The following is a 22,505-nucleotide window of genomic DNA, read 5'->3' as shown; positions in this document are numbered from 1 at the left end:
CTTCAGTCCTCTGGCTGGTCATTTTCACGCAGACTGCCAAATAGTAATGTGTCTGCATTAATCAGGGTTTAGAAGGGAAAAAAACACAGTGAGAATTTTTTTTACTAGACTTACTAAGACTAATTTATTTGTTTTTGTAAAGCATTAGTAAAGGTAATACTTGTAAGTTTTTTGTGTTGCTCCTGGTGATGAAGTACACATTATTATTCGAATCTGCAGTTCCACTCTGCTTTACAGATCATATTAAGATTGTTCAACTCATTAATAGTTTTGATTCATGATCTGTTCTTTGGAGCGCCAGTTTATAACAAAAAAACAAAAACACAACAACAACAAAAGTTTCAACAGTAGATATCTGTACAGTACTGAACAACAGACTGGTTCTGAATACTAAAGGCTACAGCTTGTTACTATCCCCAAGTGGTCAAAATCAATTCATTACCCATATAGATTTAATAAGAGCAACCTTTATTTGCGCTTCAATAAGGCCTTTGTCTAAAGGAACAAACAGAAGCACATTTTTTCCCACATCTTATACAGTATATACACATCCCCCCCGCCATTTATCAGTTACAGGTGAGCCTATTACTACTTTCAAAAAAAGAGAACACACCTTTGGGCACTTAAATAAATAAGATCAAACAAGATACATAGCATACGGAAGATGAAACTGAAGAAAATCAGGAAAAGCATTATCGCCTTTATCTTGCTACAGCCAAGTGGTACATTCTCAATTGAAGTACATTAAGGTCCTATGGTGTTCACCAGTTTGGACAAGTTGATGAGGAGACAGACACCTAAGTAAAAGTTGTTTCATAGTTCATTTGACTCTGCTGTATATAACTACTACAGATGTCGTGTGTCTTCACTAAGCACTAATGACACCTCAAACATCTTTGTTTGAATGGTAAAGAACAAATTTATGGAGAACAAATATGTGAAGTGAAGTGCATGAAAACTGACGTGAAACCTTAAATCTAGTCATAAGGTAATCTGAAAGATTAATGAAAACCGATAAAATAAAATAGCAGATGGTGGATGGAACAATTTCAGTGTAATGATCGGGTTGACAATAAGAGGATAAGGGATTCAAACTAATGTAATACAAGGCCTCCAAAAGGACCCATTGCACAGCTTTATATTTATATATATACACACATAACACAAGAGTTGAAAATATTTAATGAGGTATTTAGTGGTCCAGGGATTTGCCCTCTAGCACCATCTGGATCTCTTTGGCATCCAGAGTTTCATATCTTAGCAGGGCATCAGCTAGATTCTTGTGCTCATTACTATATGTCTTCAGAATATGTTTAGCACGTTCATACGAGTCCTGAATGAAGGAGAAAAATCAGCAAGTTAGAAATTGATATTATAAATGATGAGTAATATATCCAGCATGGTACATTTGTGATGTGAATTAGCTCACCTTCAGTAAAGCCCTGACTTCCTGTTCGATAGCAGCTTGTGTCTCTGGGCTCTGCTTGGATATGTCACCGTAGGTCATGACCCCAAGCTGCAACAAAACAAAACTTATATTATCACACTGGGATAGACAGAAGTTTTCACTGTCTACAGGTATTTCTACTTCATTAAAATGCTAATAATAATGATAATACCCACAAGCACAAAGTCACAGCAGTTACTGCTGCTGTCTGTAAGATTACACATCACTACTCTCTTATTATGAGATTCTACGAAAGTCAAGGAAACTGAGCTAAACCCTACCTCACCTTGTCTGGTGAGTGTGAGAGTGATGTAATGTTCAAAACAAAGAGGACATTGCTGTGGAGCTGAAGAAGACAGAGCTTAGCTCTGATGCACTCCAGTGGTCAACCCCACTATAAACTGCAAATCGTAAAGCCAGTCAGGATCTTCTAGTCTGGATAGACCTGCGCTTAGCTTTGCTACTGGACTTTTTTTTTTTTTTTTTTTTTTTAAATGGAGCAACACTGTTAATGTAGCAGGTTTCATAATTTTTTTTAAAAACGTTTTTATTCATTTCTGTATTTTTGGATAAAGCCAGGGGGCCACCAGAGAGCTACATTTGGGACGAGAGCCACAGGTTGCTGATCCCTGCTCTAGTGGTTTGGAATTGTATCGGCCTCCTTAAAGAATCCTGCAGCAATATACACTAGAAACCTCAGAACAACACTGTTTAGAGAAAGACGTCATTAAACAGTGAGGAGGGTTAGAAGACTTTAAATCCTTTAAAAAAAATGTATTTCTTACCTTGTCACTCATACCAAATCTGGTCACCATCAATTTTGCTATTTTGGTTGCACCATCAAAGTCACTGGAGGCACCTAAAATACACAATGAGAAAAGAAGGCTGAAACTAATTCTTCACTACAAACAAAGAATACTCTCCATCCCCCATCAGTAACATACAACAATATTTTACTGTAACTGCAAGATAACAATTCTGAAATCATCACAATTTAAAGCAGAACCTTGCTCCTTACAGTCAGATGTATGATTTAATACAAATGAAATGCTTTATTTATTCTCAGGGCACCAATATATCAACATCTGCAGAAATCGACAAGTAGGGCAATGTTGTACTTGCTTTACATAGGCTGTTGAGAAACCTCTTAAAAGATGTAGTTATACACCATGTGTGTATATTTTCTGGTGGTGATAGCACAAGACTACTGACATCTAATAAATGACCAATTAGATTAATAAATCTTAATCTCGCACCAGTGGTGATATAGTCATCTCCAAAGATTAGCTCCTCCGCTACTCGACCACCCATGCTCACATCCATCTGAGCCAGCAGCTGGGCTCGTGTCTCGCTCCAGCGGTCATTCTCTGGGAGCATGGACACCTAGGGGTAAGAAACAGAACGGTTAAGGTTAGTTTCAGGAAGTGATTACAAAATAGCATGCGTATGAGAGCTATTAATTGGTCATAACAACAGCTCACATGGCCTAGAGTTGGGCCTCTGGGCATGATTGTGGCCTTATTGATGGGCATTGCATCTTTGGTGTAGTAGGCAACGATTGCATGGCCGGACTCATGGTAGGCTGTGATGGTCTTATTCTTCTTGTCGATTTCGACACTTCTTCTCTCAGGGCCTAGTTTGAAAGAGACACAATAAAACAATGAAGATTTCAGTTTTCCTGCGTCTTAGCTCATGTGTGTCTAGATTAAATGTCTCATGTGATGTGATGTGATGTACATGGTACAAAGCAGATCTAAACACTGTGTATTCACCCATGAGGATCTTGTCCTTAGCAAACTCCAGGTCCTTAATTGTGACCATCTCTTTCTCGTCCACAGCCGCCTTCAGGGCTGCCTGATTGACCAAGTTCTCAAGTTCTGCTCCAGAGAAGCCCACTGTGCCCCGGGCAATAATCTCCACATCCACAGCTGAGAAAGAACAAACAATGGTCAATGCTGACTTTATAGAGGTGGTCAGTAGACAAAAGACAATGGTGTCTTTTATGAAAAGGGCAAACAAAGGTACTCTTTTAGGCTAGCTATACTGAATACTTGAGGTACTACAGGTTTCAGTTGAATCTCTCATACAGTATATCCTCACTGATACTGCATAAGATGCAAATTACAACATTAAACATATATACAGTGTAGTTCAAAATGCATCCAGAAAGACCTACATGTATTATAGATATTAGATAAACATGTATTATGTACAGTTTCTACTGAAACCTACCAGGGTCCACCTTGATCTTGGAGAGGTACCATTTGAGGATTTCAGTGCGTCCTTTCACGTCTGGACGCGGGACAGTCACCTGCATGTCAAACCTCCCAGGCCTTACCAGAGCACTGAAAAGTAGCAGCGACATTTTAATAGGCAGGAGGTGGCACTGGGGACAAATATCTAAAATACCTCGGACCAATTTGTTGCAACTTCCTTGCAAATATTCACACAAAACGGGTCAATGGTATACTTATATTCTTAGGGTTTGTTTTGTTTTTTGGGTGCACCAAAAGATCCCATTCATAGTTAAAAACTGAAAGTAGGACAAGGCCACAGGGATAAAATTACTGAGGGAAAGGATTCATGTGAAATGCAAACATACTTGTCCAGAGCCTCAGCAAAGTTTGTAGCACCAATAACGATGACACCTTCATTTGGCTTAAACCTGTAAAAAAAACAGAGAATTAGGAATTTAAAGTACAGACAGTATTCACACCATGCAGCTTTAATATGTCCATGCAATAATAACACCGACCCGTCCATTTCAGCCAACAGCTGGTTGATGGTTTGCCTTGAGTAAGGATGCATTGGTGACTCGATCCTCTTCCCACCAACACTGTCCAACTCATCGATGAAGATAACGCAGGGAGCATTAGCTTTTGCCTCTTCTGCAAACCACCAAAAAAAAAGAGAGAGCGACTGTAGATATGTGGATACATCCTCAACTGGTTCATCACATTTTCTCACATGCAGCAAACTTACTGAAAAGGTTCCTGATGCGACTTGCACCGACACCCACAAACATCTCATCAAACTCTGATCCAGAGGCATAGTAGAAAGGCACATCGGCCTCTCCAGCTACGGCTCTTGCTAAGAGAGTCTTTCCTGTGCCTGGTGGTCCAACAAGGAGGATTCCTGATGGGAAGCCAATTATATATGAGATAATCAAAGACCATTTGCTAATGTGTGGTTAAGATTGTGGAGAAAATTGTGTTTAAATACCTTTAGGCAGCTTTCCACCCAGAATGGTAAACTTCTGTGGGTTCTTCAGAAACTCGACAACCTCTTGTAACTCGTTCTTTGCCTCCTCCACTCCTTTCACGTGCTCAAATGTCACATTCTTCATTTGGATGGGATCGACAGCGGTGTCAAGACCAGACGTGGTGCGGAACCTCACTGTGAAAGTCAAAACAATCTGTTCAGTAAAATAACACTAGAAACGTTTCTTTACAGTGTTTCATAATAAGATTCTACGTAACTGCTGGTTACGATATTCGTACTGAGACACGTGTACGTACAACAATCCAAATGTGTGCTACTCTTCCACATTTGTTGCTTCCAACTACTTAAACAGCATCAGCTCAAGGGGTATGGAAATATACATAGATACTTTATTTAAGTATTAGTACACAGAAATATGCAGCAGAATAATCAGTCAAACTCTATATGCACACTATAGGAGAGATATCATGCCTTATTAACTATAACTAATGTTAAACATAAAAAAAATACTAAATAGTGCAGTTAATAGAAGAAACCAATTTAACACTAAAGTTATCGCAGACTTAAAGAGACATGCTAGCCTCTGTTGGCAGTGTGCATGTAGGGTTGGGAGTTGATTGGCAAGAATAGGAAAGAATGAAAACTGACACAAACCAGCATCAGAAAAGGAGCCTTTACCCGAGAGAAACGGGGTTCTCGACAAACCATAAATGCCAACAAGTAGAAGGACCAACAGGATCAACCTGGTTCTCCTCAGCGAGTCTGTCAAAACAGAGCAAAGACAGAGTTAACAGTCAGGTCAAAGTCCTATCTCTCTAAAACCCAAACCTCTCTGCAACCCAAAGAAAATGTAACGCAGTAATTACTGTTACAGAGCAAAAACACAGAGAAACTTGTATTAATCAAATGATGTGTATTCTTTTTTCAGACGATAATTGTGGTGCCTTTTAGCTGAGTAAGTGAATCGCATGCCTTGTGTTCTCTGAGTTAAGGCCTGGGATCTCATGAACCCCTCAGTGAAACCCGTTTTGAAGGCCTCCTGCTGGTTTTCTGGAAGGTTCCTTTGTTTTATCACTTCGTCCATCGACTGCACATCTGGTCCTTTTTCTCTCATGAGCAAACCCTGTTAGATAAACAGACATGAAGTTGGTTGGTAAACTATAAATTCTGATAGTTTTGCCATTGTTTTAAATCTAAACTTTTTGAAACACAGTGTGCTCCCAATAATGGCTGTCACTGCTTTTTATTGTGCACATTTTCGAATCATATGCTCTTGTAAAGAGTTTAGGAAATAAAGATTAAAGTTGAGTTAAGGACCAAATTAAACAATAAACCGGTGTAAACTAGTTAAGGAGCCAGTCCATCTGCATAGAGTAAAAACTGCTCAGTGGAAACACTAGTCCTTTCATTATATGCTGACCTTCATGAAGGTTGGTGTGTAGGCTTCAGACTCCACTGGACCGTCATAACCCGATTCCATTCGTCTAGTCTTTGATCTGAGTGTCTTGAAACCTCGGCTTTGGACCCATACTACATAGAGGCAAACATAGAAAAGAAAAAACATTAAAACAAAAAAACATTCCTAAATATGAAGGCCTCCATGTGACACATAGCATGTTACATATTTAAACTCGGTGTCTTACCAGGCAAGAATTGCAGCTGTGAGCAAACTTCTTTTAGAGGACTGTGGTATTGTCTGTGGAATATGGGTGAACCAACTAACCTTCTGTGTGAAAACCCTGTGAGACAAAAAAGTGCATAAGGTTTGTTTTATGTTATATGGTGTCAGTTATGGACAAATGTCTCAGATAAAACAAATGAGCTTTTGATGAAGTAAGCCTTTGGCTGTATTTCTTAGAAATACATATAGCTGCTCACCGTGCTTGTTGTGAAAGAAGCTGTCTGCAGAAACATGACTCGTCCTCCATAGTGAAGGAACAGCAGGAGGCTCCTCTGGTCCTGGTATAGGCAGTAACCTGTTGACCAGCTCATCCAGCTGGCTCACTCTGATCTCTGACAAGCCAAGATCCCTCAGACTCACACTGGGCTGTGAAGACGTAAAAGCAAAAGTAGGTTATCTACACCTTCAAATACAGTTACTATCTACATTAAATGTAAACAGTGGGTGCATGGTCTTCAATAAACTAATACACACACAAAGAATACTAAAAATGTTCACAAAATACTGCTAAAAGTACTGTTGTTTTTATGACAGACATGCATCCATTGCCAGATTTACAATACTGTTTTATCCACTGTAACATTTAGTTTGCTTTACAATGGAAACAGTGTTCAGTATGATTTATGTATTATGCCTTTTACAGTATTACCAACAAAGTAAAAAAAGACAAAACTAAACATGACGTTAGACCATATTCATTTATATTGTGGAACAGATTGTCACAGAATCACTAAGTATATCATGTATCTGTGGTGCCCATCTTACCTCTTTGAGAAATGAACTAGGGTCGGGAGTGAAGTCTTTGTGCAGGGTCTGGATCGAAGCTGTGGCTGAGTTCTTCAGAGAGTGGAGAGCATTGATAAGCTGGCTGAGGGGCACTATCATCTGGCAGAAACAGAAACAGAAGAGGGTGAGAGACTGCCTTTAAGCATAAGGGGAGCAATATAATGCTACAATTATTATAAATACAAAACTCTCATGTTAAGGTTTACAGTTATGTTTTAAAAGTATTGCTGAATTGCAGTCTGGACAGCACTGCGGGGCTGTTATGTCAGTGTTATTCAAGCTGATCCTTGCTTACACTGCTCTAGCTATACTCGACAAGCATTATGGTCCCACATACGTCATATGTATACGAGTTATGTAATATCAACTCTCATTAGGATTAATGTTGATTAATGTTGTTACTTTCACCGAGCTCTTCGTGGAAATGTTATGAGCGTGAGTTAATGGTCACAATCCAAAGTGCACGTATCGATTTTGTGGGAATTCCCTGCCTCGACACAATGTGACGCAAACATGGTCTGATTATGAGGCAATCTGACGTTGACTTGTAAATGCTAACATTAGCTAAGTTGTCACTGAACGTAAGAGTCGAAATGGCAAAATAAGGATAGATTTGGCTCCTTGTACTTAGAACTCATAGAACCTGCACGCTTACATGATTAGTAAAATACAGAGAGGAAGATCACATCACATTAGCTAGCTAGCTAGCTAGCTAAAGTGCCGCTTGGCTTACCTGCTGTGGCTGAAAGGACGTCGATAGTGAAAACATTTTTGCCAAATAAATGCTCAAAATAAATTTGGAGGGTGGATGTAAGAGGACAGACCCTCTATATAATGTAAAACAAACGAATCCTCCAGGTAACCTTGTCCTTGTGTTTTCCTTGTTACACAACTTTCAAAAGCTTAGCTGGCTAGTAACAGCAAATGGTTTCTCCGGTATCTGTAGGACAAATGGACTACAAAATGACGCCACATGGAGCTAGGACCGGATACAACTGCGAGTCATCAAAGCGCGCAGTGAACTAAAGCCGTATAAAAAATAATTAAAATGCTTATTTTGTATGACAAATAAAAATATAAATACAATGAACATTTTATTGGGTCTCTTAAGTGTGAAAGTGCAATTCTACTATTTAAAGCTTTACGACCCCTTTGGGCCCTTTTCTGCCTGAACGAAAATAAAATTAAACATAAAATAATCATTAAGTATTAAATAGTATAATCTCGGTCTGGTAAAAAACTAATAAGATGTTATCATATTCGCACATGAATTAAGGTTTCTTTGCGACCCATTTCGTTTCATGCTTTGCGGACAGGCAGTTATTCAAACGACTCACTCACGTCACAGGACCCCGCGAAAGATCAGTGGAATTCAAATTTTCAAAACAAACCCGAGGTTGTTGTTTTATTATGCAAGAGTTTACTTTGGGCCGGACAGCTGCTTCACAGAAATCCTCATTTAAAAGCATTTAAATAATGGACGTCGATGAAAAGCACGATGCCAGTATAAATAATAAGTCGGTGGAAATTCCTAAGCCGCCGTCAATCGAGGATTTCATCATTTTGAAGCCCATTAGCCGCGGTGCTTTTGGTAAGGTCTACCTCGCACGGAAGAAGTGCAATGCGCGATTATATGCCATTAAGGTGAGTTGGTTTGGTCTCTAACACTGAACCCTGCATCGCTGACTGAAACCCTAGTTAAAATAAACTCTTTTTTTCGCGTCAGGCAATGAAGAAGGCAGACATGGTTGACAAAAACATGACGGGGCAAATGAAGGCAGAGAGAGATGCACTCGCTCTGAGCAAAAGCCCATTTGTGGTTCACCTGTTTTACTCCCTGCAGACCGCCACCAAGATCTATCTGGTAAGACCCACAGAAATGACACTTCTACCAAGCAGTGTTCACATCAGAGCCGCTGTTAAGTTGTCGTTGTCTTGTTGCTTATAGGTAATGGAATACCTCATCGGTGGAGATGTCAAATCTCTTCTTCACATTTATGGATATTTTGACCAGGATATGTCTGTAAAGTTCATCTCAGAAGTTGCTTTGGCTTTGGATTACCTTCACCGTCATGGAATAATCCACAGGTGTGTGACACTATAAGTCTTTATATATGCATGACAATGAGTGTTTTAGGTGAGATTTAAAATGTGGCTGGTAATTTACTTAATTTAAAAACCTTTAGGGACCTGAAGCCGGACAACATGTTGATATCCAACGAAGGTCACATCAAACTAACAGACTTTGGGCTCTCAAAAGTCAAGCTTGACAGAGGTATGAAATCCCTTCAGCTGGCAGTTTAACAAACCGGGATCCTTAACCACCAGAAATCTCACTAATATATGCTCCTTTTTTATTTCATTTATTAAAGAGCTGAGTCTTATGGATATTCTAACTACCCCTTCCCTGGCTAAACCAAAAAAAGATTACTCTCGCACACCGGGTCAAGTCCTCTCCTTAATCAGCTCTCTTGGATTTGTGAGTAAATTTGTACCCTTTTCCTGGCGTGATGTCATTCCTCATGTATGTTTGTGCTGCCTAACGACTCTTCCTTCAATTTTATGAAACACAGAACACACCTCTAGGAGAAGGCAAACGTCACTGCAGTGCATCTGCTATTTCCAGTCCCATGTTCTCTGGCAAAATAAAACCGAAGAATAATTCTCTTGGCTCTCCCATAATGAAAACTAAAGATCAGCTCCACTCACCAGCTCGCTACGCTTGGAAATTGGGTATGTAACAGTAGAGCATTTAGTCCTTCTCTTCATTCTTCTCAATCATTTCTAAAAAGCCATTTAATTATATGACGTCTTTTTAAATAGTAAACTCGCTTTTGTTTGTTTGTATTCTCTGTACAGGTGCGAACAGTAGTGTGTTTAGTCCTCATAACCTGGCTAAAAATCTGACTCCCAGTTTGTTGAAGACCAGAAAGAGATTTGAGACGATGAGTGCAGGGAGCACCACGGACACTGAAGGTGGCATCAGCCCACTGTGGGAGTGTGAGGAGGTATGAATGCGTCGAACTTTAAAAAGAACAGTTGTGGATATAAGAGGATAAAATGAACACATAAGATATGAGAAGTTGATTGGTTGTTGTGAAAATGTTTTTCCATTCTTTTCTAGAAAGAAAATGAACAGAAGGGGAGGGTGCATTCCCAGCCCAATCAACCTGAAATGGACTGTGCGCCCCCGAAACCGGAAACCAACGGCTCCTCTGCTTTGGCCACCAACAATCTGTCAAATAAGTCAAATCCAGACCATCTTACTGAAAAAAGGCCTCACACCAACAAACTGGGGTCTGTTCCCACAGCTCTGGAGGACAACGACATTCAACCTGCAGTTCCCTCGTCTGTGAAGAGGTCATTTTCAGATTTAGAGAGAAGTCCAGAGCTGCTGGAGATCCAGGCCAAGAAGAGAAACGCAGACTACAAAAGATGCTATGAGATTCCAGAAGACAGCACAAAGTTTCACACTGGCCTGACTGGAACATTTTCCACCATCCAAATCGGTCACTTCATGGCCTCCACTGAGGGCATCGGATTGTCTGAAGACCACATCCCAAACCGCTCCAGTCCCATTGCTGTGGCCAAAACCCTGTTTTGTGATCTGGAAGAGCCAACAGAGGAAGTGTTTGAAGATGGTGCCAAAGACTTGTCACGTTCAAGTTACACGTCTCCTCTCGCTGAGAACAGCGACATTTGCAGGAGCTTGAGCCTCGACTCTGACGGTTCTATGCACGAAACGTCCCTCACTGTGGAGAGCCACTCATCCCCCAAACAGAGCAGGCGTTCCAGAAGCAGGAAGTCAACATCATTTGAGGAGCAAAAGGAAACAAAAGACTCATTCATCACAGACTCACTACCACAGACTCCATCTGCTGTTGCTACCGAAACACCCAAACTTGCTAATGGTGGTCTGAGACGTGAATCTCAGTGTTCCTTTCTGAACCGCCTCCCTGATCTGGCCTCTGGTGTAGCGCAGTCCCCCTCGTTCCTCAAGCCGCGCAATGTGGTGGCATTTCGGAGCTACTGTAGCTCCATTAACCGCTCCAACATGTCAGGGGTTTCGCGACTTAGCATTGGGTCCATGGAGGCTATGGACGTATCCACTTCAGCCTCTTTTTACTCTGCCTACGGCACTGCAACTCCAGTGCAGAAGAGACCTCACTCAACTCACAACAGCTCTCTGATGCAGGTATGCAAGGATGAATTTAATAGTTTGTGCTTCTCGTCCTTAAACACAACACTTAGTAAAGAAAATCACTATTTTGCCATGAAGATATTAGTAGTTATTAAAATTAGCTGTAGGCTTCTAGGAAGTGATTTTATCTTAGATGTACTACAAGAGCTACATTTTGAACCCTGGCTCCAGTATCTTCAGTTTGGATATTGACAGTTTTTAAAGTCTTAATCTTTAGGTTTGAGATTATTTGGTTCATTAATTAAAACTAATTGATAATAATGTTGTATTTAATTTTTTTTTTTCCCCCACATCACCTGTTTGTTTCGTCCTCACATCAGACTCCTCAGGCAATGTCGACCTCCCACACCCCCTTCAGGACCCCAAAGAGTGTGCGGAGGGGCGCCCTCCCTGTCGAGGGCGCACCCATTTTGGGAACCCCTGACTATTTGGCTCCAGAGCTGCTTCTGGGAAAACCACATGGTAAGAGAGGGGAAGCTTAAAGCTAATTCAGTCTTGTGTTATTCCACAGCATTATGGTAAAGCAGATGCTTGGCAGTGACAGGCACTTTCTTTTAGTTTCAGGAAGTGGTCAGCGTGGTAAGTTTATAATGACTTTGCTGTGTTTTGCAAGCAAGCGTGCATGTTCACCCAGCTTGCTAATATGCTATAGAATGAGCTGGCCCCCCCTTCCCTCTTTGTTTCCATCCCCACTGTTTCTGTTTCTACCCTTTGGATTGGGGAACAAACTGTGGGTCTGATCAGAGGGAACGAGTTTAAATGTGTGATTACAAAGGATAAAAACACGGGGTTGTCTCCTAACATCAAACTAATACCATTGTCAACAGATATTACATTTTCTGAGGCTTAAAATCTTTTACTTGGACAAAAGGGGCTTCTGCTCTTGGAATCTATAGGTTTGTGGTAGTGGTGGTACATAGTTATGTGCTTGGCACTGGATTTATTTTTAAGATGTGGCAACTGACATTAAAAGTGCCATCTAATAATAACCTGTCGCCTTAACATGCTCTTATTCATTCATATATTAACACGCTGAGGACAGGCTTGTCAGTTGCACAATGCCATTCTTACTGACTTGATAATAGATCGTTATCAAAATAACAAAGAATTATTTATTTATAATTTATTTTATAAAGTTACTTAAAAGGAAAATAACTTATTTAGAACACAAGTATTCATGAACAAGACAAGAGTGGGTGGGATGGATATCTGAATGAAATCAAGTGTCCAGTCAAAATGAATTATTGCTGCAATTTGTTCCATGTGTGAATTAAATATTGGGAGTGTTAAGTTGGCTCCAACCATGTGTAACATAGTCCCTGCTTCAGCCACCGCTCTACGTTTAGTAGGCACTCTAACAGGAATCACAGGGAAAACTAGCTTTGGAGGTCAGCAGCTGTATGAAATGTGACTTGTCTTCCCCCCCCCCCCAAACCAGACTGCATGGTGGACTGGTGGGCACTAGGTGTGTGTCTGTTCGAGTTCCTCACGGGTATACCGCCTTTTAATGACGAGACCCCTCAACTGGTTTTCCAGAATATTCTCAACAGAGGTGGGTTTGGTTTTGCTGTCGTAGCGCTGTCGCTCAAACCCTCAACCACAAAAATACTGTTAATGATGTAAATTATGCACCTTTAGACATCCCGTGGCCCGAGGGAGAGGAGGAGCTGTCCGAGAATTCAAGTAGTGCCATCGACATACTTCTGGCAATGGACATGACAAAACGAGCTGGTTTCAAAGGTGAGGGCCACATCTCAGTTTGTTTCATTATTCAAACGCACACCTGGTGGCTACAGGTGACAAGACTTTTAAATACAGGAATGAACTGGCCTTGTTTCAGGCTTGTGAAATATCCCAAGAACAGTTTCTGATTGGAGTAGAATCAATTATGAATTGAAAATGATATAACTAATTAATAATTGTCCCTTTGAATAATAATGATAATAATCTTTTTTTTCATAGAGCACTTTTCTGAACTTGCATTACAAAGTGCTTCACAAAAACAATAATAGCAAAAACACAGAAGAACACGCAGTGTAAAAAGTAAAGTGAATAAAATGCAGCATAAACCAATAAAAGATGATGGGAAAAGCCAAAGAAAGAGGGAAAAAAACAAAACATAATGATAAAAATAAATAATTTTAATAAGACGTTGTATGTTAAGGATGTGAAGGAGATTACTTAGTCTGCAGATCTATCTGACTGACTGATGTTTTAACATCTACCAGAGCTCAAGCGCCATCCGCTGTTTGACGGCCTAGACTGGGACAACCTGCAGAACCAGCCGATGCCTTTCATACCTCAGCCGGAGGACGAGACAGACACATCGTACTTTGAGGCAAGAAACAACGCTCAGCACATTGCTGTGTCTGGGTTCAGCTTATAGAGTTCCAGACGTTAGGAGGGATATTTCACTTTAACGAGTTTTAAAAATGTGGCTTTTGATGAAGTGAGAATGTTTGTGTGTGTGTTGATTAATCACTTTGCGAAAATCTGTCAAAATCAGACCCGTTATACGAATGAATACTCAGTAATGATATGGTTTCCAATTGTGTCTCTGTTCAAATGGAAATATTGAAGAAAACCGTTTTAGGTATGTGCAATCACTGGGCTCAGGTAGTTAAAAGCATAACACCAACCATATTATATAGTTTTGTATGTTACAGTTTCTCATATTAGCAAAATACAGTTTGCTACTGCGTTACTTTATCATAGGCTTGGATTTCTGTATTATGCTATTTACATTTTTGAAACGTGCACGTGTAAGGTCGTGTAACGTGGCACTTCTGTCTGATGTTAACGCTCCATTTTTGCTGCACTGTTGGTCGTCTGAGTGGGCAGGCTCCCTGAAATTCTCTTCTGAGGGGCACAAAACTGCCAAAGAAAACATGATAATATATAATAAATGATGTATTTTATATGTAAATGTTGTTTTAAGACAGGAGCGGGTACTTTGTATTCTAACATACATGTGTTGATTTTATGTTGTACTTTTGATGTTGAAGTCCCGTCTGTTTTCCACACTACTTGCTTTTTGTTTTAGATTGAGCTGGGTTCACTAGGCTCTTTGATGCCTGTGAAATTTTATCTTAACTCTAAGAAAATGTAAAAATACAAATAAAATGTGTTTGTAACAGAAATGTGCTTGGTGTGTTTTTGTGGTTGCTAAACAGTGAAATAAATGTGGAGTTTGTGCATTTTTAAAGGAATAGTTCAACATTTTGTATAACACTGACATTATTGCAGGTTTAAGGTTTAAACTACAAGATTTCACTCACATAAATGAATGTAAACTTGCAGCAATTATCCTGATTCTCTGTTTACATATTTACACGTTTATGTTAAAATTGTGGTTTTATATAGATCATGTGTGCAATTGTCGTTTTCATACAAATAAATATATAGCCATTATCTACATTCATATCTCTCAGTAACACCGCAAAAAAACACATCCCATAATAACCAGTTCACACTAATGGAATCTGGACAAACTCAAATGCTTTATGAAAACTTTATTTAAAGCTCAGATTATTACATGCAGACACCACTCTGTCCACAGGCAGAGACGGTGAGAAAGCCTTAGCACATTTCAGTAGAAAGGTAAACTATTCCTTTTTTTTATTAAAACATAATAGCTCTTAAAAGATTGGTGCTTTTACAGATGCAAACCTTTGTAAATATGATAAAGTATTCTATATTAACAATACATGGAATGCAATTAAAATATTGCATTTTAATCATCTCAACTGTACAGCTATTGTATGCAATTTATATAGATCTCACCGCTTTGCAAACAGTTCATGATTTCTATCAGTCAAACAACAATATTCCACATACAAACATCACACGTTAAAATTAACATAAAAATAACTTGACAGCGTAAACAAGAACATGTTACGCATCAATAATCAGAGGACAATGAGGCTGTCAGATGATGATTGGTCTAACAAGTAGTAATGATTAATGTTAGTAGTGCTCCATCATTGGAACGGTTATGCTACAACATGTGAATGTATGAAATCATAATGCCACCTATAATATGACTGTACCTTACGATGTTTAGGCACTTTCTACTTGGAAACAAGGAATTATAAGTGAAGACCACTTTGATGAAACACACAGACTGATGTGCTGTAGGACATGAACTGCGTCTAACCTATCCAACATTTAGCACTAAACTTAAACAGAAACGTGAATTACTCAGCTGAAATCTGGCCAGAAAAGCCTTCATTGTAATTATCACTAAATATAAATATTACTAAAACTAAATATTAACTTATTCTCAGAATTAAACAGAATGTCATTAATACATTATTACATTCAATCCTCATTTCTAAACTACAGTCATTACATTTTATTTTATTTTAGCAGCAATGCCTGGGCAACTAATGAAAACTGAAAACTGATAAACACATCAAGTGTTGACGATGTTTAAGATAAAGTATCAGGCCCATTTTTGTGCAACAAAGCCTTTTTTTTATGGAAGTAACCGAGAAGCTACTGTAGTTGGTCTTTAAACACACTGATATCCCAACTGGACGTTTTCCCAACACAAACCATTTCTTACACTGACAAAGGACATTTTTCAAAGGTTGTATGGTCACAGGCTCCGAGCACATACATTCATGTTGCTTTCCGATTCTACATCCACAGTGCAACAAACTCAGAGAGACGTCTTGCTCTCATTTATTACTTTAGGTGCTTTCTTCATAGTGCAACAGCAAATTATCAGTCTGTAAGTCTAAGCAGGGGGGAGGTACAGCCATTAGCAACCCAATCAAAGACATTTAGAAGACTTGTTATCTGTGTCCGTGGGGAGAAGCAGTTCAGTTGATTCGTCTATAGAAGAAGAAAAAACAAAATCTGAGTTTAACTGGGCACTGCAGGGAAATGGTTAGTGTTAAATTTCACATTTAAGTTTGCAATTTTGTGTTAAAGAACACCTTCTCCTCCTCTGCAGGTATAGGCAGATAAGCCACTGTACCACAAATGGCCAAATCACAGCAAAGGCCAGGCTTCTCGGAGAAATGTCAAAAGGCCACCAGGATGGTTTCTGTGGAAGAGAAAACCGTGAACACTTCAGATGCAAATACTGCTAATTATAGAAATGATGATTAAAGTCTTGTAGTAGCCTAAAACCTAATTTAGCTGAAGCGCGTTTGTCGAATGAAAGACTCCTGAGAATGATTTCAAAATAAAAGTAGTTTGATTTAATGTTGTTTACCTGACTCCTCTTATTCGCTGAGGGGGAAGCATAAGCAGGAGACAGAGTCCCCGACCTCACCTGCAGATAGAGGAAAAGTTTATGATGTTCTGTAGTCAAACTTTTTTCCTAGCAGCTTCCTAAATGTGTCACCTACACACTAAAATAACTCACCGTCACCACTTGCTGTGTAACACCCAAGTTATGTCGCAGTCAATAAATATGACTTTACATGCAGCCAGATTTCAATCAGGTCAGAATTATTATTAAATAATATATGGTTGTTGACATTTTGCCGAACCTGCTCCTAAGTGATTAAAATTAGATTCTCTTAATACAGGCATTATTTTTAGGAATGTGATTTATGGAAATAGGGTGAAACTGCATCAAATTTTCATGAGATCAAGCATTTTATTACACACAAAAAACAGTTTATATAATAAACTGTACTATTTTAGTGCACTGTGTAAATGTCAATATGAATTTTGAGGTAATTTTCTTATGCAACCAAACCATGTATCAATACCCTATTTAAACACAGTTTACTCTCTAAAGGAGACTTTGGTGCCTGTTATCAGCTAACAAATATGCCGTTAGTGCTCCTCACTGTGACGGCAGTGTGTGAAAGGACAGACTGGTCTGACCTGGCTAGTAGTGAGAGCCTCCAGGGTGTGCAACCTCTCCAGGACACTCTGCATGTCCTCCTGCAGTCTAGCCAACACCACAACTATCTGCTCATTCAGGCTCTCTTCAGGTGTTACTGCTTCTCCCCATTTGCTTCCGGCCCCATCTCCACCACTGTGGACGGGCGGCAGAGCTCCAGAACTGTGGCCTGCAGACCTGAAGCCTAAAACACACAGAAAGTATTATCCATCCATCCATCCTTCCATAAATCACAGGTCTTGGGAGAATAAACTGCAACCTTACCCCTTCCTCTTCTGACCAATGAGGTGTCTCTCATGTCTGCATTCAGCTTGTGCCTCTGAGACATTGGTCCACCGGTCTCCCAATCCTCTCCTCCACACCTGATTACATGTGGTGGACCTAGAGCACCCTCCTGGTTGTCCTGTGACTCCAGGGCATGGTTCTCCTCTTCATCTGTGTCATCCAGTGAGTGGTTGTTCTCTGAGCTCTGGAGAACACATGTATTCATTCAATGATGGGCTAAATGTATTTAACATAATAAATGAATGTGTTTTCACTGTTTTGTTTTTTTAAACTTGCCTCTTGACCTATCTGGTCCACAGAATCACAGTAGACTTCACTGTCTGAGTCACTGGCCAGGTGATTGGGACCAGACACATCTACATCGTGATCTGAGACCAGAACAAAGGGCAGAGAACATTTTAACAGAAAGGACCAGACTTACCCTGCTTTTTAATGTAGAGTAAACTGCACTGTAATTAGGAGAGTGACTTGAAGGAGGGCATTGTTCCCTTAATTTTGGGCTTTGTGCTGTATTTCAGTGGAAGCATTCATTTACTCTGCACCAGGAGCAGCTGATGTGTAAAGAGTTCAGATGCTGCGTCTGCTCGGCTCTGGAACGAAGCTTAGCAGATTATCTGGTCACATGGTGCACGGATACACGAGCACAGACAGTGAGTGAGGCGAGTGCTTCGGTAGTCATTTTGAAACATTTAACGGATGAGGAACAGAATGGCATATTCACACAGTGCTAAATGTTAACCAGGGTTGTACATACAGTTTTCCTTACCTGCATGGTGACCATTAAGCAGAGGTTCATTGACTGGACCCTCCTGGGAGTCCTCACTGTTCAGGGCCGCCCTGGAATGACTCCCATTGGCCAGATGTAGGCCTCCATTAGCCACTTTACCATTCGACAGATGAACTTTGTGTCTCCTGGATGATCCCTTCTCCTTTGGTTGTGAATCTGCTGCTTTAAAAAGGAATCCTAATGTCAAATAACAAGTCCACTCCTCACATTCACACACACACACTTTAAAATGAGGCAAAGTTTGACTTGCCTTTTCTTTCTTTCTGTGCCAAATCCTCTTCCTCTTCTTCATCTTCATCCTCATCCTCCTCCTGCTCCTCTTCATAATCCTCTTCAGGTTCCTCTTGTTCTTCCTCCTCCGACCATTCCCTCACTTCCTTTAATTTGAGTTGGGCAGCTTTAGCCTCCAGAGTGCCGTTCATTTCCATGCTTCTAACAATGGTCTTGGCAACACTTTTTGATGGCGTTGAATTAAGCATTGTACCAAACCCTGAGCAACAAAATAGAATTTATTACTATGAATTTAAAGTCAGTATTGAACAAGTATGTCTGGTGAACAAAAGTCTCACATATGTAAGGCTGTGTGTTATTTTTCCAGGAACTGGACTTGATTTATTTGTGTTTACTTCTGATTTCTGCAAAATAAACCTTAAATGTGCTAAACCACATTCTGTATCAGCATGCATAACACAACTACAGTACGAATAAGCACTAAAAGTATCTATGCAACACCAGACAAATACTAAAGTATGTCACCAGACTTTTTATTTACACAGTAATGTACTTGCCTTCCAATTGCCTAGCAAACTGGGTCAAACGGGCTGAGCGTATGACAAGAGGCAAATTATAAAAAGGTTAAGCTCCACATGCTTTTTTTGGACACCACAAATGAAGTAAAAGCTCCTCCACGGTGAGTATCTGTACCTGTGCTGAGGTCTGATATCTGCGTGATCTTTTTCTTCTCGTCAACCAGCTCATAGAACGGGCCGAGGACGCGCAACAGCTCCTCCACCTCGTTTGTCATGGGCATGCTCTCCAAAATCTACACAATCAGTGCAGCAGCAAAAAGTGTCAGGTTGCTTGTTTTCCTATTTAAAACAACCATTTGATGCATTTTCCATAAGAGGAAACATAATGAGAAAAGCCTACCAGTTTCATTGCGTCAACATAGGCTGCCATTGCTGCCTCTTTCGGCATATCACCAAGAGAATCCCATGCATCCCTAATTAATCAAAGGAAACAAATTAATTGTGACATTTTTCCCCTCACTAAAAAAGTAAAGAGACAAAGTCGTCTAAAAGTTTTTGGTGTCACTTTTCAGTTTTGTCAACAAGGTCAGTTTATTTGAGCTCTGTGTTTTGTTAGCTGTGGGTCAAAGGCCGACAGAGACGCTCCCCAAACAAAGCGTCTTTACAATGGGAGCATGAGAGAAACTATCCAGCCTAGTGGGCAACAGGTCACATTCCAAGTTGCACTTTAATGAGTCCAGAGATCATCTAACACAATCAGAGACTGAACAGAGAGATTAACACTCGGCCAGAAGATTCAGTTGAATTCGTTTTGTTCAGTGGGGTCAAAGTGAGCATGTTCTGCAAGATGCACAAATCAAATACTGCTTCAGTTCTCAGAACTGTCATGGTTTCCTGAGTTGCTCTGGTTTTCTGCACAACTTCTCATCATCTTGCACTTGAATGACAAGCATGAAGAGTGACAAATATCAGAGCCTCAGAGGATAATGGAATTAAATTATTGACTTCCACTTGAATGAAAACGTATTGACTGAATGCACTTTTCTTTGCGTCATTACCATTTGGCTTTTCCAACAGCATCCCAGAAACGAGGTCGGGGGATGCTGCACGGACCCACAGTTGCTTGTTTGTAGTAGCTGTAGAACTTGAGCATCATGTCATTGGAGGGCTGAAAAGGACCTGAAACGCAGAAACTGAAGTTGTAAAGTGAGACTTTCACACTGTAAAACGTGTGAAGTACTGCTTTGAGTAGTGTTCACACCCTTTTACTCTTTGCCAACTTCGTGTTGTGTTAAATCAGAATGGATACAACTGCCATGATTGCCACAAATGTGCACTCAACCCAGAATTTAGAAAATATGTTAAGGATGTCTTGAAAACGTATCATTAAAAAACTGAAATCACTCATTTATTAAACTTATTTTGTAAAAAAAAAATTAAAAAGAAATGTTGGCAGCAAATAAAGCTTCAAGTTGACCCCGGTGTTTGACCTGGCATCTTCAGGACTCTGAAGATGTAGACACATCTTTATTCACAATAATCCTTGTAATTGTCTTATTCTTCAAATATAAGGTTTCTCTCTCTCTCTCACACTCACACACACACACACACACACACACACACACACACACACACTCTCTCTCTCTCTCTTCTGGCTTAGTTCAATCGATTCAACTGGTCACAGGTGGACTCCAATTAAGCCCTAGACACGTGTTGAGGACCATCAAATCAAACGGGGTGCACCTGACTACAGCACAGAGACTGAACACTTGATTGTTTTGTTAAAGTTGCAAACATTCCTAAAAAAAAAAAAAAACATCTGTGATATTGTTTTATTATATAATTTCCTTTTGAATATTATAATTCCCTGAATGCTTTCTGAATCCACTGTATCTGTACATACTGTAAAAAAAAAGCCTATAGCCGCAGGCTGCTGGCAGGAAAAACACTGCAAGTAAAGTGGATTAAGCTCATTTAATCGCACAAGATCCGAGCCAGACGAGCCAGACCTGCCCCCTCTCTGTGTGAACCTTGTGTTGAAGGGTTGGTGGTAAACTGGGTAAACTGGTGCACACCGACGTGTTCCCATCACTTACCGTCCGGGGGCAAACTCCTGATCACTTTCACCGCGGCTTCAAACCTCAGCTGGGCCGCACGCGTCTCATCTTCCACCCTGACACTGTCCACCTCCATGTTGTCGCACCGACACGGCCAAAACAAAACCTACAGACACGCAGCAAACACACAAAGGGCTGCGGTGATGAACGCCAGCAGCAGCATGCTTCAAACTTTTACGCTCGCTTTAAGCTACACACTCACTTCTGCACTAGCTAAACTTGTAAATATCAGCATCTACGGTCATGTTGAGACTCCCCGTGGGGGGTGTTGTGTATCTACGACGCGACAACTGGCTACGACACAGGTGCAACACAACGATATGTCTGCTAAATATAATGTCTAACTCCTAACTTTCGACTGAAAAGCTGAAAACAAAGCGACGACAGTTACCGTTGAATTCACCGGCCTATCTGGTTGTCAGGAGGCGACCTGTCTGCTGCCCTCGATCAGACGCCATGAACGGTATAATAAAGCCAGGCACTGGAGTACACTGGGAGTTGTAGTTTCCACGGGACACTGTCAGTTCCTACAAGCTCCACAATCCCCCGCGTCGCTTAGTGGTTAGTTTTAGGTCAGGCTAACTCCTTTGTTGTAGAAACAAACCACTTTTTCAGGATAAACATATAAACGATCGACAGGCGAAATGTACCAAATGTTATATTCTAATATTTTGCTGTCGTCGGGAATTTATAACGTGCATTTAATGTTGTGATGTAACTTCGGCAGCTGGTAATGTAGCTTCAAATGATGTCGAAACAAACTACACGTCCCACAATTCTCTTCTGGGATTCTATGTTGTTTTTTTTTCTTCAGCCAGAATGGAGATAGGCACACGGGAGAAAAAAGCAAGAGCTCTCACTCTCACTCAATTTCGTTGTCGAGGACTACAACTAGCTAAAATAGATCAGGCACCATACATCAATTAATCGTTCAACAGAACTATATGAAGCATTTGAACATTATTCAGATACAACTCTCAACTACAAACATTATTCAGATACAACTCTCAACTACAAACATTATTCAGATACAACTCTCAACTACAAACATTATTCAGATACAACTCTCAACTACAAACATTATTCAGATACAACTCTCAACTACAAACATTATTCAGATACAACTCTCAACTACAATACAATAGAGATTTGTCCTGCCCTGATTTGTTGCTTAACTGCTTGTTAAATAATTCAAAACAGATTCAGATAATTTACTGGTGTTTAGGATATCAATAGACATGTTTTATTTTTATATGTTAAAGACATAAGTCATAATTGAAGTTGAATTCCTTGATAAATTTCAAGCTTTGTTGGCCCACAATGTAACGATAAAAAAGAGACATAGATTTATTTATAGATGTGTT

At 40.1% G+C, this 22,505-nt stretch overlaps 3 protein-coding genes across 6 annotated transcripts; 1 reads left to right on the top strand and 2 right to left on the bottom strand.

Moving 5' to 3' along the window:
* Positions 1 to 450: 450 nt before the first annotated feature.
* LOC113164608 (ATP-dependent zinc metalloprotease YME1L1) lies at positions 451 to 8,082 on the bottom strand. Of its 2 annotated transcripts, none has more exons than XM_026363979.1 (18): positions 7,870 to 8,082; positions 7,116 to 7,235; positions 6,548 to 6,716; positions 6,313 to 6,408; positions 6,090 to 6,199; positions 5,642 to 5,792; positions 5,324 to 5,431; positions 4,670 to 4,843; positions 4,430 to 4,582; positions 4,203 to 4,335; positions 4,050 to 4,112; positions 3,680 to 3,792; positions 3,220 to 3,375; positions 2,929 to 3,080; positions 2,704 to 2,830; positions 2,233 to 2,306; positions 1,430 to 1,516; positions 451 to 1,333 (listed from the first exon to the last, which is right to left on the bottom strand). In XM_026363979.1, exons 1-18 carry the CDS (start codon positions 7,903 to 7,905, stop codon positions 1,193 to 1,195), a joined length of 2,163 nt encoding a protein of 720 aa, XP_026219764.1. In that variant the 5' UTR covers positions 7,906 to 8,082; the 3' UTR covers positions 451 to 1,192. The 2 variants fall into 2 exon arrangements, with proteins under 2 accessions (XP_026219764.1, XP_026219765.1); XM_026363980.1 differs by having other exon boundaries at positions 1,193 to 1,333; positions 5,348 to 5,431.
* Positions 8,083 to 8,538: 456 nt separating this feature from the next.
* mastl (microtubule associated serine/threonine kinase-like) lies at positions 8,539 to 14,437 on the top strand. Of its 2 annotated transcripts, XM_026361150.1 has the most exons (13): positions 8,539 to 8,780; positions 8,863 to 9,000; positions 9,085 to 9,224; positions 9,323 to 9,411; positions 9,509 to 9,615; positions 9,710 to 9,869; positions 9,996 to 10,144; positions 10,261 to 11,331; positions 11,658 to 11,799; positions 11,896 to 11,916; positions 12,776 to 12,889; positions 12,976 to 13,077; positions 13,566 to 14,437. In XM_026361150.1, exons 1-13 carry the CDS (start codon positions 8,613 to 8,615, stop codon positions 13,721 to 13,723), a joined length of 2,559 nt encoding a protein of 852 aa, XP_026216935.1. In that variant the 5' UTR covers positions 8,539 to 8,612; the 3' UTR covers positions 13,724 to 14,437. The 2 variants fall into 2 exon arrangements, with proteins under 2 accessions (XP_026216935.1, XP_026216936.1); XM_026361151.1 differs by lacking the exon at positions 11,896 to 11,916.
* A 1,237-nt stretch (positions 14,438 to 15,674) lies between these two features.
* Positions 15,675 to 21,669, bottom strand: acbd5a (acyl-CoA binding domain containing 5a). Of its 2 annotated transcripts, none has more exons than XM_026363615.1 (13): positions 21,533 to 21,669; positions 21,121 to 21,247; positions 20,083 to 20,203; positions 19,425 to 19,497; positions 19,200 to 19,317; positions 18,526 to 18,765; positions 18,255 to 18,437; positions 17,765 to 17,856; positions 17,468 to 17,672; positions 17,185 to 17,387; positions 16,562 to 16,621; positions 16,281 to 16,390; positions 15,675 to 16,176 (listed from the first exon to the last, which is right to left on the bottom strand). In XM_026363615.1, exons 2-13 carry the CDS (start codon positions 21,215 to 21,217, stop codon positions 16,164 to 16,166), a joined length of 1,515 nt encoding a protein of 504 aa, XP_026219400.1. In that variant the 5' UTR covers positions 21,218 to 21,247; positions 21,533 to 21,669; the 3' UTR covers positions 15,675 to 16,163. The 2 variants fall into 2 exon arrangements, with proteins under 2 accessions (XP_026219400.1, XP_026219401.1); XM_026363616.1 differs by having other exon boundaries at positions 18,255 to 18,434.
* Between the last annotated feature and the right edge of the window lie 836 nt (positions 21,670 to 22,505).

This window comes from Anabas testudineus, chromosome 2 (genome assembly GCF_900324465.2).
Source record: "Anabas testudineus chromosome 2, fAnaTes1.2, whole genome shotgun sequence".
Lineage (NCBI taxonomy): Eukaryota > Metazoa > Chordata > Actinopteri > Anabantiformes > Anabantidae > Anabas > Anabas testudineus.
Note: the sequence above shows the minus strand (reverse complement) of the source record. Positions and strands in the feature narration are given on the sequence as shown.

Excerpts from the sequence above, each read along its gene's own strand:
- acbd5a (XM_026363615.1), bottom strand. The coding sequence starts at position 21,217 with ATGGAGGTGGACAGTGTCAGGGTGGAAGATGAGACGCGTGCGGCCCAG. Across the intron at positions 17,857-18,254 it reads GCTTAATGGTCACCATGCAG|ATCACGATGTAGATGTGTCT; the intron begins GTAAGGAAAACT and ends TTCTGGTCTCAG. Across the intron at positions 17,673-17,764 it reads TGGACCAGATAGGTCAAGAG|AGCTCAGAGAACAACCACTC; the intron begins GCAAGTTTAAAA and ends TGTGTTCTCCAG.
- LOC113164608 (XM_026363979.1), bottom strand. The coding sequence starts at position 7,905 with ATGTTTTCACTATCGACGTCCTTTCAGCCACAGCAG. Across the intron at positions 5,432-5,641 it reads CTTAACTCAGAGAACACAAG|ACTCGCTGAGGAGAACCAGG; the intron begins GCATGCGATTCA and ends CTGTTTTGACAG. Across the intron at positions 4,336-4,429 it reads TCGCATCAGGAACCTTTTCA|AAGAGGCAAAAGCTAATGCT; the intron begins GTAAGTTTGCTG and ends GGTGGTTTGCAG.
- mastl (XM_026361150.1), top strand. The coding sequence starts at position 8,613 with ATGGACGTCGATGAAAAGCACGATGCCAGTATAAATAATAAGTCGGTG. Across the intron at positions 9,616-9,709 it reads TAATCAGCTCTCTTGGATTT|AACACACCTCTAGGAGAAGG; the intron begins GTGAGTAAATTT and ends TATGAAACACAG. Across the intron at positions 9,870-9,995 it reads TCGCTACGCTTGGAAATTGG|GTGCGAACAGTAGTGTGTTT; the intron begins GTATGTAACAGT and ends TTCTCTGTACAG.